The sequence below is a fragment of the Nerophis lumbriciformis genome, linkage group LG23 (assembly GCF_033978685.3).
Source record: "Nerophis lumbriciformis linkage group LG23, RoL_Nlum_v2.1, whole genome shotgun sequence".
In the NCBI taxonomy this organism is placed as follows: Eukaryota; Metazoa; Chordata; class Actinopteri; order Syngnathiformes; family Syngnathidae; genus Nerophis; species Nerophis lumbriciformis.
Genome location: NC_084570.2, coordinates 11,782,734 through 11,799,206, shown reverse-complemented (window position 1 = coordinate 11,799,206; position 16,473 = coordinate 11,782,734). Strand labels below are relative to the sequence as shown.

General features: G+C 41.7%; 1 protein-coding gene across 3 annotated transcripts in view; it reads left to right on the top strand.

Annotated features, from left to right (window-relative positions):
* Positions 1–16,473, top strand: part of nrp2a (neuropilin 2a) — a 179,346-nt gene that overhangs the window by 127,027 nt on the left and 35,846 nt on the right. For all 3 annotated transcript variants that reach the window (XM_061985096.2, XM_072915871.1, XM_072915872.1), the window contains exons 9-11: positions 2,076–2,251; positions 3,266–3,445; positions 3,513–3,657. In XM_061985096.2, coding sequence (XP_061841080.1) covers positions 2,076–2,251; positions 3,266–3,445; positions 3,513–3,657 — 501 coding nt within the window. The remainder of the gene's footprint in view (positions 1–2,075; positions 2,252–3,265; positions 3,446–3,512; positions 3,658–16,473) is intronic.

The following is a 16,473-nucleotide window of genomic DNA, read 5'->3' as shown; positions in this document are numbered from 1 at the left end:
ATATAGCGCTTTTCTAAGTACCCAAAGTCGCTTTACATGTAGATCCCATCATTCATTCACACACCTATATATATGTATATATATATATATATATATATATATATATATATATATATATATATATATATATACACACACAAAAAAAAAATATATATATATATACACATATGTATATATACACATACAGTATATATATATATATATATATATATATATATACATATATATATATACACACATATATATATACACATATATGTATACATATACTGTATATATATATATATATACACACATATATATATACACATATATATACATATATATATATATATATATATATATATATATACACATATACTGTGTATGTATATATATATATATATATATATATGTACATAAATATGCACATATATATAAGGTCAGAAAACCCAAAATATGAACATATTTTATACATTTTATAGAAAATAATTAGTTGTACATGCAGAAAACAATGTGAAATACATATAAATGACAAATAAAATGAATAAATGAACATTTAACATCACTTTTATCTTTATTGACTCTTTTTGGCGATAAGCGGAGCGGGAGAGCCCCGCAAACCTTTGTACTTTGCAAGAGTTTTTTTCTTAAATTCAATAGCGTTTCTCACCCTCTTTATCGAAGTGCTATCACATTCACTCTTTATTCGGACCCCAGTTGGCTTATTTTGAAGTCGTATGCAACAGCAAAAAAATGTTTGGTTGTACCGTAAAAAGAGATGCTTTAGGAAAATTTGTGTCAAAAACCTAAGCCTAGGAAAAAAAATGTTGCTGTGGTTTTAGTTCATTATTATGTCGATTGAGAGATTGTGTTTCATTTTTCTTGGCTGGCAAAATAAAAGATCTGACATCTAAATATGAGCTCAATTTAAACGTCAAAAGAAATAGAATTCCCTGAAACACTGGCGCACATTTAGGTCGTCTCACCCTCCCCATGCCATATTTTAAACATACTGCGCCTCAGGCTCATGAAAGGAAAACTTTTATTCTATTTCTTCATCCGGAGACTTCGCTTGTGTCATTTGCCTCTCGCTCATTCTCTCCGAGCTCACACTCGCCATCTCCAGACGGCGCCCGTTTTCCCTCCCACGGCTGTAGATACTGTTTTGATGTGTCCTCGTTCTTCGCTCCATGCGGAAACGAGTCGCCATCAATCTTTCATGGCCTCCTCCGCGTCCGTACGCGGGTAGCGATGATCCGCCGCCGCCGAAACCGCTCGCGAGCGAAGTCACTATTAGCTCTGGCGCCGCAGGTACATCCACGCGCTAAATATAGCAGGTGACCTCAAACGTATGCTCACCCTTTTGAAATGCACACAGACACGCACAGGTGTATAAACTTCCTGTGCCTTTTGTGCATTATTCATTTCATCTTCTTTTGCAGTGACATAACGCCATGAAACTTTGATCCGTGCTCTCTTAAAGCGTCAGCACAGCTAACATCTTACTTCCTCTTGCCCTTTCTCGCTTCCTGTGTTTTTCATCCTCTTCCTCCCTCACATTTCTGCATCCCCTCTCTTGTCACTGCTGGAGTCTCATCCCAGCATCCCAGCATCCGCCATCACACACACACACACACTTTGTGTTCTACTTATCCGCCTCTCAACAACCCAAATTATATCTTTCTTATCCCCTTAATCCTCATTTCTCACTCTCATGTCCTCGCTAAGCAACTTTCAGTGGCACTTGCCTGCCAACAACAGATGTGTGTGTGTGTGTGTGTGTGTGCAAGAGACATGATTGATGTGAATAAGACATTTAAAATACATTGAGATGTAAAGTGGATGAATGCAAAGTAAGTAAACGCAGGCACTCATCCCGCTAATAGACGCTAATTGCATTTTAAACGTACAGACACAGCGCTTTCCCGCTCTTACTCTCGGCTCCAGTAGCGCAATCCTGCGGTGGAGTTTAACGGCTCCCAGGTGGGAATGTGCGTAAGAGCGCGGGTATACGTGTCAGGTCACGGCTCCAACATGTCCGGCGAAAGTAAAGGTGAAAGTCATTTTTGGCCCGCTCTGCCCTCCTGCCACAGATGCGCCGTGCTCCAGCCTGCAGGGCCTGCTGTCCGGCCTGCTTCCCGACACACAGATCTCCGCCTCCTCCAGCAGGGACGTGGTGTGGAACCCCAGCACGGCGCGCTTGGTGGCCAGTCGCTCCGGCTGGTTTCCCTCCCCTGCACAGCCCCTTGCTGGGGAAGAGTGGCTTCAGGTAACCGTAACTGTGTCTCACACAAGTATACTTGCAATAACCATCTGTCACACGGGTGTTCTTTTTACTTATTTTTGTTGTTTTTGATTAGTTCTTGAACGTGGTTGACAAACCAAAAAGTTTGTATAGTGAAGCAGAGTTCCCCATAAGAAATGTGAACATGAATAATTGGTTCTAGCCTTGACAAAAGTAACTTTTTTTTTTTTTTAAACTGCACTACTGTTTGACTTGTCTTCATTTAATAGCGTAACATTATTTTTGGACGTTAATAAGTGCAAAGGACATGGCCTGCCTGTAGCTGACATGGTCTGACCAGTAGAGGGATATATTATTATAATGCTTGCAGCTCGTTTGAACGCAATCCACCAAAGCCAAGCTTGTGGGCGGTCTAAAGGGACAAGCTTAAGTCTGAGCGGCCCTTTTCCGCCTGGCACTACTGTTTGACTTGTCTTCATTTAATAGCATAACATTATTTTTGGACGTTAATAAGTGCAAAGGACATGTCCTGCCTGTCGCTGACATGGTCTGACCAAGTAGAGGGATATATATTATATTGCTTGCAGCTCGTTCGAATGCAATCCACCAAAGCCAAGCTTGTGGGCTTGTGGGCTAAAGGGACAAGCTTAAGCTTGAGTGGCCCTTTTCCGCCTGGCACTACTGTTTGACTTGCCTTCATTTAGGGATATATATTATAATGCTTGCAGCTCGTTCAAACGCAATCCACCAATCCACTGCAAACAGCACCTTAAACATTCACGCACTGTCCTAAATACGAAATAATATTAAAAAGAAAAAAAAATGCATAAATATGTTTAGCCACTCTGCACCAAAATTTAATAGTTTCCTCATTGGTCCATGTCTAATCCCTCCATAAAGAAATTGCTTAAGAAGTTTTTGCTTCTCAAAACAAACAAACTTTAAAGCATAATCTCCTTGCTGGAGCTAATTACACGAGATGCTGGAGGACCATGAAAGCATTTTTTTTTTTCTTCTTCCATCCTCAACTGCTTCCAGGTGGACCTGGGTGTGCCCAAAACAGTGCGTGGAGTCATCACCCAGGGAGCGAGGGGGGGAGACGCAGGAAGCGGCGCAACGACAGAAAACCGCGCCTTTGTCAGGAAGTACAAAGTCGCTTACAGCCTGAATGGAAAAGAATGGAATTTTGTCATGGACAGAAAGACCAGCCTGCCCAAGGTGGGTTAGATGAACACATGCACGTGTTTATATGTGCTTCCCGTACATTACAAATGTGTTTGTGCAGATTTTTGAGGGGAACACACACTACGACACCCCAGAGCTGCGGCATTTCGAGGAGACGGTGGCCCAGTACGTCAGACTGTACCCTGAGCGCTGGTCTCCAGCAGGGATCGGGATGAGAGCGGAGATACTGGGCTGTGACCTTCCAGGTAGGTCCATGATGGGAAACTATTGTACAGGCGCCGCCTTATAGTCCAGAACAAACTCGGACAGAGATGTAACGAGAGGAAAATTTCACATCACGGTTATCATTATAATCACGGTATTGTTGAATGTGCTCAAATCTTTTCAGGTTTTTTTCACACTATACTATAGCAGGCACAAGACATTGAAACAACATTGAGAACTTGTTGAATTAGGTCCTGACGTTAAGCAACTCAAACCTAACTGAAACAACATACTTTTTGACGACGTTTAATCAATGTCGGGTTCTGACGTTGATTTGACCATTGAATTTGGTCATTTCTCAACTAATATTCTACGACACGAATACAACATTGAAACAACGTTTATTTATTGTCTGCTTCTGACGTTGAGTTGATCGTTGAAATTTAGGACATTTCCCAAACAACAGCGGTAATCCAACGTTAGACATCAACGTTGTCTCAATTTACAAACTATTTTGCAACATTGTCAGTTTCAAAAGGACATGTATGTATAATCAACGTTGTTTCAATGTCTTGAGCCTGCTGGGATTATTATCAGTTGAGTGTTTAACCCTTTGGAGACATCTGATTTTAATTGTCTTTAAAGCCAAACAGGACACAAAAGTCCTTAAATTTATAAAGGGTGTAAAACATTTTGGATTATTTTTATTCTTTATCTTTTTTGCTCAAATTTCAATAAACTTCAGTCCTAAACAAAAATATCAAACAAATATATATGTATATATAGAGGTAGTCACCTAAAATGGTTTCCCAACAGTCTTGAAGGAGTTAGCTCATCGAGAGAATGCCAAGAGTGTGCAAAGCAGTAATCAAAGCAAAGGGTGGCTATTTTTGAAGAAACTAGAATATAAAACATGTCGTTAGGTCAGGAAAAAACACAGAGGCTATTTCATCCCTACAAGCCTGTTTCGCAGGTTTCCCTGCTCTTCAGGGGAGTTTATATAAACTCAGTTATTTCACTTTTTTTTGTTAAATACATAACTCCACATGTGTTCATTAACAGTTTTGATGACTTCAGTGACAATCTACAATGTAAATAGTCATAAAAATAAAGAAAACACATTGAATGAGAAGGCGTGTCCAAACTTTTGGCCTGTACTGTTAATATATATATATATATATATATATTATAGATATTTATAAAATAATCCTGTCTTCCTTTCATACTTGACCCAAACAAACCATAGCTAGTGACGTAATTGTCGCTAGTCACGTCGGCAGATATCTCCATATATGGTCGAAATTTACGCGAAGAGCTTTGAGCGAATCCGCCATTGTAGTCCGAAGTTGAATAAGCTCCTTGGCTCGTACATGCACATGCCTCCTCCGCTGTTGCCATTTCTAATACAAAGTAAAGTGTTTTTTTTTACTTATATCTGACATGTATATCTGTCGCTAAAAACTACAACTGGGAAAAGTTAGCTTTGTGCTGCGTCGCGACAAACAATATGGCGGTACATTGCCTGCATTTACGAGAAATAAACCCGCCCATCTCATAAAAAATTAAATTAACAAAATTTAATTAAAAAATGTCATTTAAAAAATTAAATAAAAAAATTAAATTAAAATAAGAAATTAAATTAAAATTAAATTAAATAAAAAAAATTAATTAAAATTTAATTAAATTACCACTGATAGTCACTCACACACTAGGTGTGGTGAAATTACTCTCTGTGTTTGACCCATCTCCTTGTTCCACCCCCTGGGAGGTTTAGGGAAGCAGTGAGCAGCAGCGGTGGCTGCGCTTGGGAATCATTTTGGTGATTTGGTGAATTCCAACCCGATATGACTCGGCCGGGGTTTGAACTCATGACCTGCCGATCTCAGGGCGGAGACTCTAACCACAAGGCCACTGAGCATGATGCGGTTACTTCGGTTCGCTGCTCCAGGTCCGGTTTGGATTTGGAGTGGAACTAAAATAACAAAAAATTATCCGATGTGTGCGGCAACGAAAAACGAAGGCTCTGAAATGTTACTCCGGACCAGCTCTGGAACTGGTACAGTAGAAAAGGGGTACATGTCAATACATCAGCATAAGCTTGTTAGCTCTATGTGATCACAGCGTGGCTAAAAGTAGTTTGTCGGCGTAAGCGCTTATAATAACCATATCGCTAATACCGTATTTTTCGGACTATAAGTCGCTCCGGAGTATAAGTCGCACCGGCCGAAAATGCATAATAAAGAAGGAAAAAAACATATATAAGTCGCACTGGAGTATAAGTCGCATTTTCTGGGGAAATGTATTTGATAAAACCCAACACCAAAAATAGACATTTGAAAGGCAATTTAAAGTAAATAGAGAATAGTGAACAACAGGCTGAATAAGTGTACGTTATATGAGGCATAAATAACCAACTGGTATGTTAACGTAACATATTATGGTAAGAGTCATTCAAATAACTATAACATATAGAACATGCTATACGTTTACCAAACAATCTGTCACTCCTAATCGCTAAATCCCATGAAATCTTATACGTCTAGTCTCTTATGTCAGTGTTTTTCAACCTTTTTTAAACCAAGGCACATTTTTTTCATTGAAGAAATCTGAAGGCATACCGCCAGCAGAAAACTCAGCAGCTGATATTGACAATAAAAAGTTGTTTTCGCAATTGTTGGATATGAATTCAAACCATAATCAAGCATGCATCACTATAGCTCTTGTCTCAAAGTCCTGTCACGACCTGTCATATCACACTGTGACCTATTTGGAGCTTTGTGGTGTCTTCCTCTGTGTATTTTAGTTCTTGTCTTGCGCTGCTATTTTGGGGACTTTTCCTGTTTTGTTGGCATTTTCCTGTAGCAGTTTCATGTCGTGTTCGGATGTACTTTGTGGACGCCGTCTGCTCCACACGCTGTAAGTCTTTGCTGTAGTCCAGCATTCTGTTTTTGTTTACTTTGCAGCCAGTTCAGTTTTAGTTTTGTTTTGCATAACCTTCCCTAAGCTTCAATGCCTTTTCTTAGCGGCACTCACCTTTTGTTGATTTTTGGTTTAAGCATTAGATACCTTTTTACTTTTACTCTGCCTCCCGCTGTCGTCGAATATTACATGGTTACTCTGCCGAGCTCAAGACAACAACGGCACATTTGCGGATTATAATTACTAGTTTGCAAGGAACATTTTTAACCCAAATAGGTGAAATTACATAAACTCCCACGGCACACCAGACTGTTTCTCACGGCACACCAGTGTGCCACGGCACAGTGGTTGAAAAACACTGTCTTACGTGAATGAGATAAATAATATTATTTGATATTTTACGGTAATGTGTTTATAATTTCACACATAAGTCGCTCCTGAGTATAAGTCGCACCCCCAGCCAAACTATGAAAAAAAACCGTGACTTATAGTCTGAAAAATACGGTACTTGGTTAATATTCAAGTCACGAGATGTAAAAAAACTATTGTTGGCGTTTTTTGGGATGTTTTTTTAGAGGGCTTTATGGGCGCAATAGATTACTACCACTGGCTTAATTGTTAGCCACATTGTACTTGCCGTACTTTACAAGTTAGAATGCCTATAAACAGAAAGACATGTGTTCTTGTCTTACATAAGGATTGTGAATGATAGGCACAATTTAAGGAAGGAGTTCGTGAAAGTAAATCGTGCTCGATAAACACAACATGTTTGTGTTTTTTCACTTGTTTCTGCAAAATGGGGCTTTATTGCAAGCTTCTAAAACATGTGTTATCACCAGGAGGGAGTGGACTGGGTTTGGTTTACAGGAATGCATCTCCGAGGAGAACTTTCAGCGTGGTGTGTTTTCCAGATGTTTGTGTCACACGCACCAATAAAAAAATGCTCATACATCTCCTTGCACGAGCACACATGTGGACTTTCACTGTCCACGAGCCACCAAACATGTCACATAGACCCACGTATTCCGAGACTCACTTTCATGGGCCGCTTTTCGCACGTCATGCTGCTTTATGTTCGTCAATGTAAATTTAGGGAGGATATTTTGTCGGAGAAACGTGTCGCAGACGTCTGATGTCGAAGGTCAGGCGTTGTTCCAAGCTCAGCAGGAAACCCGCGTAACTGCTGACAGCCTGTAAATCCCACACTTCCCCCTCATCTATATTACTCACGTCGCTCCTCGGTTGTGCCTTCTTTAGTTCCGTGTTGTTTCATATTTTTCGGGGGGGACCTGCAGCCTGATGCCTTGGTGCATTTAGAAGGTGGATTGTGTCCGACTGAATAAGATCCCTCTCACAATCCCAACACATGGTTCGCACTTTGTTGTCCCCCAAGGCCCAACGCCTGGGTTGATAAATGTTTTCATTCTTTTTTCCCCTTCTCATCAGCTCCACTGCTCACTCACGCGCACACATGCGTCAATGCTTTTTGCTAAAAAAAAATTTAAAATGCATGAGGACGAATCCAAGGCTGACTGCATTGTTCCCACACTTGTGTGACTGTAGATTAACCTCCTGAGATCCAGCAATGTATTTATGTCCTCTTAGCGGTTAACAGCTGTATTTCTGATGCAAAAAACTATCTTCTTTCCTTTTTTTTTTTTTGGTCCTGTCCAGCTTCTAAGGCACATTATATTGTGGATGTAGATGCCCATATCAACTGTACAAATTTACTTTACAAAAGAGAAGTGTGGGATACTTCTCTTGTTGCCTTATTTGACTTTATTCAATGTATTTATAGTATCATTTGGTGCAGCCGGGCTGGAGCAGGAGGGGATTTAAAGAGAAGAAAAGGAAGACATAGGGGGAAATTGTGGGCATAAGAGGGGGATAAGATAGAGAGACAAAAACAACAACAGCAAACACAACAACAACAACAACAGAACAACATCAGCAAATAGGATATGTACAAATATGATAGTAAACGTGACAGCAAAAGAGCAGTTAGTGAAATAAATAATAAGACAGAAGTCCATCCATCCATCCATTTTCTACCGCTTATTCCCTTTGGGGTGGCGGGGGCGCTGGAGCCTATCTCAGCTACAATCGGGCGAAAAGCGGGGTACACCCTGGACAAGTCGCCACCTCATCGCAGGGCCATAAAACAGAAGTACCGTATTTTTCGGACTATAAGTCGCTCCGGAGTATACGTCGCACCAGCCGAAAATGCACAATAAAGAAGAAGAAAAACATATGTACGTCGCACTGGAGTATAAGTCGCATTTTTGGGGGAAATGTATTTGATAAAAGCCAACACCAAGAATAGACATTTGAAAGGCAATTTAATATAAATAAAGAATAGTGAACAACAGGCTGAATAAGTGTACGTTATATGAGGCATAAATAACCAACTGAGAACGTGCCTGGTATGTTAACGTAACATATTATGGTAAGAGTCATTCAAATAACTATAACATATAGAACATGCTATACGTTTACCAAACAATCTGTCACTCCTAATCGCTAAATCCCATGAAATCTTCCTCCTCGGTGTCGCCTCTGGTATGCGCCCCGCTAGCGTCCATTCTTTCTGCTGCTCGATCGCCGTTTTCTGGTGCATATTTCACTATGTCCAGTTTGTAATCTGCAGTATATGATTTCCTTTTTGGTGCCATTTTAGTTCAGTCCTTCTCAGTTTTTATAAGTTACCGCGATTGTTGATGTGATCTATTTTAATAGCTCCGGCAGTAGCGTATAGCAGTTAGCATTCCAAAACCCACAATGCACTTCTGCCATGACCCGCCCCCGCCGAATTCTTATTGGTTGGTGTGTGAGTGACGATTGCGGACATTTGCTTTGTCGCTCACGTGAATGAGATAAATAATATTATTTGATATTTTACGGTAATGTGTTAATAATTTCACACATAAGTCGCTCCGGAGTATACGTCGCACCCACGGCCAAACTATGAAAAAAACGTCGACTTATAGTCCGAAAAATACAGTATGTAACTGAATTCTTTGCATTTAAATTTTGTGAGCTGAATTTTTTTACATCAAATTATTAAATACATTTGAAATGTGAGTAATCAAAAATTCAGTTAGTTAAGATACTTTGTTTTCACTTGGGACAAATTCAGTGCAAAAATGTTCGCTGGTTCAAAAGTCAAGACCCATCCATCCATCCATTTACTACCGCTTATTCCCTTTGGGGTCGCGGGGGGCGCTGGAGCCTATCTCAGCTACAATCGGGCGGAAGGCGGGGTACACCCTGGACAAGTCGCCACCTCATCGCAGGGCCAACACAGATAGACAGACAACATTCACACTCACATTCACACACTAGGGCCAATTTAGTGTTGCCAATCAACTTCCGGCAAATTAAGACTAAAGCAATCAATCCTGTCTCAGAACCAGCCAATGAGGTTGCTCAAATAGGTTCATTATGTCTTCTTATTCATATACTTTTTCATATTTTCTTGCAATCAGACCATATTTTCGGTATATTAGATGGAATTTTTACCTGACATGTTTTCGACTGTCATCTGCAGTCTTCTTTCAGAAGGGTGACCTTCTGAAGGGAAAATTCCATCTAAGATACCGAAAATGTGGTCTGATTACAAGAAAATTTGAAAAAGTATAAAAAAAAAAATTATATATATATATATATATATATATATATATATATATATGTATGTATACATATATATATATATATATATATATATATATATATATATATGTTCTCCCCGTGACTGCGTGGGTTCCCTCCGGGTACTCCGGCTTCCTCCCACCTCCAAAGACATGCACCTGGGGATAGGTTGATTGGCAACACTAAATTGGCCCTAGTGTGTGAATGTGAGTGTGAATGTTGTCTGTCTATCTGTGTTGGCCCTGCGATGAGGTGGCGACTTGTCCAGGGTGTACCCCGCCTTCCGCCCGATTGTAGCTGAGATAGGCTCCAGCGCCCCCCGTGACCCCGAAGGGAATAAGCGGTAGCAAATGGATGGATGGATATATATATATATATATATATATATATATATATATATATATATATATATATATATGTATATGTATATGTATATATCCATCCATCCATCTTCTTCCGCTTATCCGAGGTCGGGTCGCGGGGGCAGCAGCCTAAGCAGGGAAGCCCAGACTTCCCTCTCCCCAGCCACTTCGTCCAGCTCCTCCCGGGGGATGCCGAGGCGTTCCCAGGCCAGCCGGGAGAGATAGTCTTCCCAACGTGTCCTGGGTCTTCCCCGTAGCATCCTACCGGTCGGACGTGCCCGAAACACCTCCCTAGGGAGGCGCTCGGGTGGCATCCTGACCAGATGCCCGAACCACCTCATCTGGCTCCTCTCGATGTGGAGGAGCAGCGGCTTTACTTTGAGCTCCTCCCGGATGACAGAGCTTCTCACCCTATCTCTAAGGGAGAGCCCCACCACCCGGCGGAGGAAACTCATTTCGGCCGCTTGTACCCGTGATCTTGTCCTTTCGGTCATGACCCAAAGCTCATGACCATAGGTGAGGATGGGAACGTAGATCGACCGGTAAATCGAGAGCTTTGCCTTCCGGCTCAGCTCTTTCTTCACCACAACGGATCGATACAGCGTCCACATTACTGAAGACGCCGCACCGATCCGCCTGTCGATCTCACGATCCACTCTTCCCTCACTCGTGAACAAGACTCCGAAGTACTTGAACTCCTCCACTTGGGGCAAGATCTCCTCCCCAACCCGGAGATGGCACTCCACCCTTTTCCGGGCGAGAACCATGGACTCGGACTTGGAGGTGCTGATTCCCATCCCAGTCGCTTCACACTCGGCTGCGAACCGCTCCAGTGAGAGCTGAAGATCTTGGCCAGATGAAGCCATCAGGACCACATCATCTGCAAAAAGCAGAGACCTAATCCTGCAGACACCAAACCAGATACCCTCAACGCCCTGACTGCGCCTAGAAATTCTGTCCATAAAAGTTATGAACAGAATCGGTGACAAAGGGCAGCCCTGGCGGAGTCCAACCCTCACTGGAAACATGTCCGACTTACTGCCGGCAATGCGGACCAAGCTCTGACACTGATTATACAGGGAGCGGACCGCCACAATAAGACAGTCCGTTACCCCATACTCTCTGAGCACTCCCCACAGGACTTCCCGAGGGACACTGTCGAATGCCTTCTCCAAGTCCACAAAGCACATGTAGACTGGTTGGGCAAACTCCCATGCACCCTCAAGGACCCTGCCGAGAGTATAGAGCTGGTCCACAGTTCCACGACCAGGATGAAAACCACACTGTTCCTCCTGAATCCGAGGTTCGACTATCCGGCGTAGCCTCCTCTCCAGTACACCTGAATAGACCTTACCGGGAAGGCTGAGGAGTGTGATCCCACGATAGTTAGAACACACCCTCCGGTTCCCCTTCTTAAAGAGAGGAACCACCACCCCGGTCTGCCAATCCAGAGTTACCGCACCCGATGTCCACGCGATGTTGCGGAGTCTTGTCAACCAAGACAGCCCCACAACATCCAGAGCCTTAAGGAACTCCGGGCGGATCTCATCCACCCCCGGGGCCTTGCCACCAAGGAGCTCTTTAACTACCTCGGCAACCTCAGCCCCAGAAATAGGAGAGCCCACCACAGATTCCCCAGACCCTGCTTCCTCATAGGATATATATATCATTGGCGGTCACTCAAACGAGTATGACGATCCTCCTGGTAGGGGTGTATCCCTTTATGGTGGATGCCTGTGCATGACTTTGTTTTACATGGGGAGACTGGTGCACAGACAGTCACCACACGATCCTTGACAGAATCGGGTCAGGGTCCAGTGGCATGGAGTCCAAGACGACTGGGGACCCTTTTCTGCTCTTTCTTCCGCCATCGCAGCCGTTGTGGTAGTTCTTAAATCTACCGTCTTCCGCCTGCTCTGCCCTTGGGGTCTTCACCGTATCCCTGGCTAGGGGGCAGTCAGGTACTAGGCCTTTGCCAAGGGCCACCTGGGGTAACAGTAGTAAAGGGGTTAACCTCCTAGTGCCCCAAGACCTCATATAGGAGCCTCCACTGCCGTATGCATTTTAACGTCATGCCCAGGACACAAATATAAATATATATCAGTGACGTGCAGTCACTAGAGGCAGGTGAGGCGGGGCCTCACCTGCCATCATGGAAAGAAAAAAAATGTAAAAAGAAAAAAAATTAATTAAATTGTTATATGTATTCAGTGATTATACTATAAAGTTATTTTCCATTTAACTTCACCAGTTTTCGATTATTTTTATTCAAAATCGCTGAATTTTCACATTTGCCGTTCAAATACTGAGAAGAGACGGTGCGGTGATCAGCAGCCAGTTGAGGCACGTCACTCAGTTGTGCCTCAACATGGCACTTATAAGTAAAGGTAAGACCATAATAAGTTTTTTTTAATTAAATGTGCTTTTTTGTGTGCGACAGTTTGTATGTGTAAAGTTAAAGTTAAGTTAAAGTACCAATGATTGTCACACACACACTAGGTGTGGTGAAATGTGTCCTCTGCATTTGACCCATCCTCTTCTTCACCCCCTGGGAGGTGAGGGGAGCAGTGGGCAGCAGCGGCGCCGCGCCCGGGAATAGTTTTTGGTGATTTAACCCCCAATTCCAATCCTTGATGCTGAGTGCCAAGCAGGGAAGAATGCTGGTATGAGCTTTTAAACATAACCCGTTAACTGCTGCCAATCAAATGGTGAATAAGATACTCTTTAGGGTTCATATGTTTGTAAATCTGACTGTGATGAAGTCAGTGCCTCACCAGCCATCAACCTCACCGCACGTCACTGATATATATATATATATATATATATATATATATATATATATATATATATATATATATATATATATATATATATATACAGTATATATATATATACATTTTGGTATCATTTTTAAAATGGTGAAAACAACATAGTTATGTACCGTATTTTTCGGACTATAAGTCGCAGTTTTTTTCCTAGTTTGGCCGGGCTCCAGTGCGACTTATATATGTTTTTTTCCTTCTTTATCATGCATTTCCGGCAGGTGCGACTTATACTCCGGTGCGACTTATACGGTATATAGAATAATGAAGTCCACTGCAGTTACAGTCCATTAGTTCCTCTACCTAATCTGATATCGCAGGTGTGTATGCATGAGCAGGTGCACCCAGTGGTGATTTGTGAGTCCAGCTCTAAGCGTTGGCATCATCCCATGCATGATAATAACTTGCACCATCAGACACATGATGTAACACAACACTTGGCTGCAGAAGGACAATTTCCGCACTTACAAGGTCCGTGTATAAGGCAGGGCCTGACACATTCCTTGTCCCCGTCAACGACGGGGGCTGCGGGTGCGGGGGGGCACGGTAAACGGGTCACGTACCTTAATGCGCATTCTCTCGGCTGCACGTAAACATCCACATGCACACAATCACACAAGTCGCGCTCATTCCCATTGCCCATGACACTCCTGTCACACCAGGGAAAGGGCAACACATTTACACTGTGACCTTTGAAAGCTCTCAGGAGCTGGAGGGAATCTTAATGGACTGGATTGTGTGTGTTTTTGGACACGGTGTGTAGGGGCTAGAAGGTAATGATTTATTTCTTTTCAATAGTCACACTGGATTAAAAACCGCCAACGCTCCAAACGTGAGGCAGAACGGCGCTCTTGCATTCAAACGTTTCCTGCCTTCACCTTCTCGGCATGCCAGCGGATAAGACTCTCATTAGGCGGCTAATGACGGGCAGGAAGGACGGGACATTAATGCAGCGTTAATGTCAGGAGCCCTCGCTGCGGCGATGCTTTCATGTCCGCCGTTCCCGCAGCTGGGGAGCGGTCACGCTCCTTTCCACAGGAAGTTCCTTTAAGTAGACCAATTGTGTGTCACGCAGCGTTTGGTACGCCTTTAATGGTCATTAAATGATGGCGCGAGTCGTTCATGAAGAGGAGGTCGGAGGCCATTAATTGGTGTGAAGTGGAGGCACACTCACTGGCCACAACTGCAGGTTATTAAATACGACCGCAGTAATAAACATCCTGTTCAATCCACACATGTGTACCTAATGTTGTGTCTGGCTTCTTTGTTGGCGTTCAATTCTGTCACGTGGTGATATTGATATCGGTCTGATATCAGCAAAAAAACAAGTGTCAGATTATATCAGTTTACATATTAGGGTTGTACAGTATACCAGTATTAGTATAGTACTGTGATACTAATTAATCATATTTGGTACTATACCGCCTCTGAAAAGTACTGGCATCACAACATCTTCTTGTGTTTTTTTAAAATGTATATTCTGTTTATAAACTCAGGAAATATGTCCCTGGACACATGAGGACTTTGCATATGACCAATGTATGATCCTGTAACGACTTGGTATCGGATTGATACCCAAATTTGTGGTATCATCCAAAACTAATGTAAAGTATCCAAACAACAGAAGAATAAGTGATTATGACATTTTAACAGAAGTGTAGATAGAACATGTTAAAAGAGAAAGTAAACAGATATTAACAGTAAATGAACAAGTATATTAATAATTAATTTTCTACCACTTGTACTTAATAATTTTGACAAAATAATACAAAGATAAATGACACAATATGTTACTGCATATGTCAGCAGACTAAATTAGGAGCCTTTGTTTGTTTACTTACTACTAAAAGACAAGTTGTCTTGTATGTTCACTATTTTATTTAACGACAAACTTGCAATAAGAAACATATGTTTCATGTACCGTAATATTTTTTGTTGAAATAAAGCCAATAATGCAATTTTTTTGTAGTCCCCTTTAATCAGAAAAGTATCGAAATAATTTTGGTACCGGTACCAAAATATTGGTATCGGGACAATATATATATATATATATATATATATATATATATAGGAAGACCTGAAATAGGTTCACTCTTTGTTTTTTTGTTTTTTTTTTGTTTTTGTATATTTGATGATTTTTCAACAACGGGTGTCCTAATCCAATACTGATTGTAGATATTGGTCCGATATCAGCAAAAAAAACAGTTTGCATTTAAAATCTCAGATATATAGGAAGACCTGAAGTAGTTTCACTTATGTTTTTTGTATATTCTATGATTTTTCAACTCGGGGTGTCCCAATCCGATATTGATATCAGATATCTATCCGATATCAGCAAAAAACAAATATCGGATTATATCAGTTTGCATCTAAAATCTCAGGTATATTTAAAGACCTGAAATTGGTTCACTCCTTTCTTTTGTATATTCAAAGATTATGTTAATATTTGGTTACATGTCCCTTGGCAAGTTTCACTGCAATAAGGCGCTTTTGGTAGCCATCCACAAGCTTCTGGTTGAATTTTTGACCACTCCTCTTGACAAAATTGGTGCAGTTCAGCTAAATTTGTTGGTTTTCTGACATGGACTTGTTTTTTCAGCATTGTCCACAAGTTTAAGTCAGGACTTTGGGAAGGCCATTCTAAAACCTTAATTTTAGCCTAATTGAGCCATTCCTTTACCATTTTTGACGTGTTTTGGGGTCATTGTCCTGTTGGAACACCCAACTGCGTCCAAGACCCAACCTCCGGCCTGATGATTTTAGGATGTCCTGAAGAATTTGGAGGTAATCCTCCTTTTTCATTGTCCCCTTTACTCTCTGTAAAGCACCAGTCTCGTTGTCAGCAAAACAGGCCCAGAGCTTAATACTACCACCACCATGCTTGACGGTAGGCATGGTGTTCCTGGGATTAAAGGCCTCACCTTTTCTCCTCCAAACATATTTCTGAGTATTGTGGCCAAACAGCTCAATTTTTGTTTCATCTGACATCACATGGACAAAGATAAGACCTTCTGGGGGAAAGTTCTGTGGTCAGAACCAAACTTCATGAATGTTTTTTTGTGAACAACAATTATGTGCTCCAATCACTCTATCACAAAAAAATAAG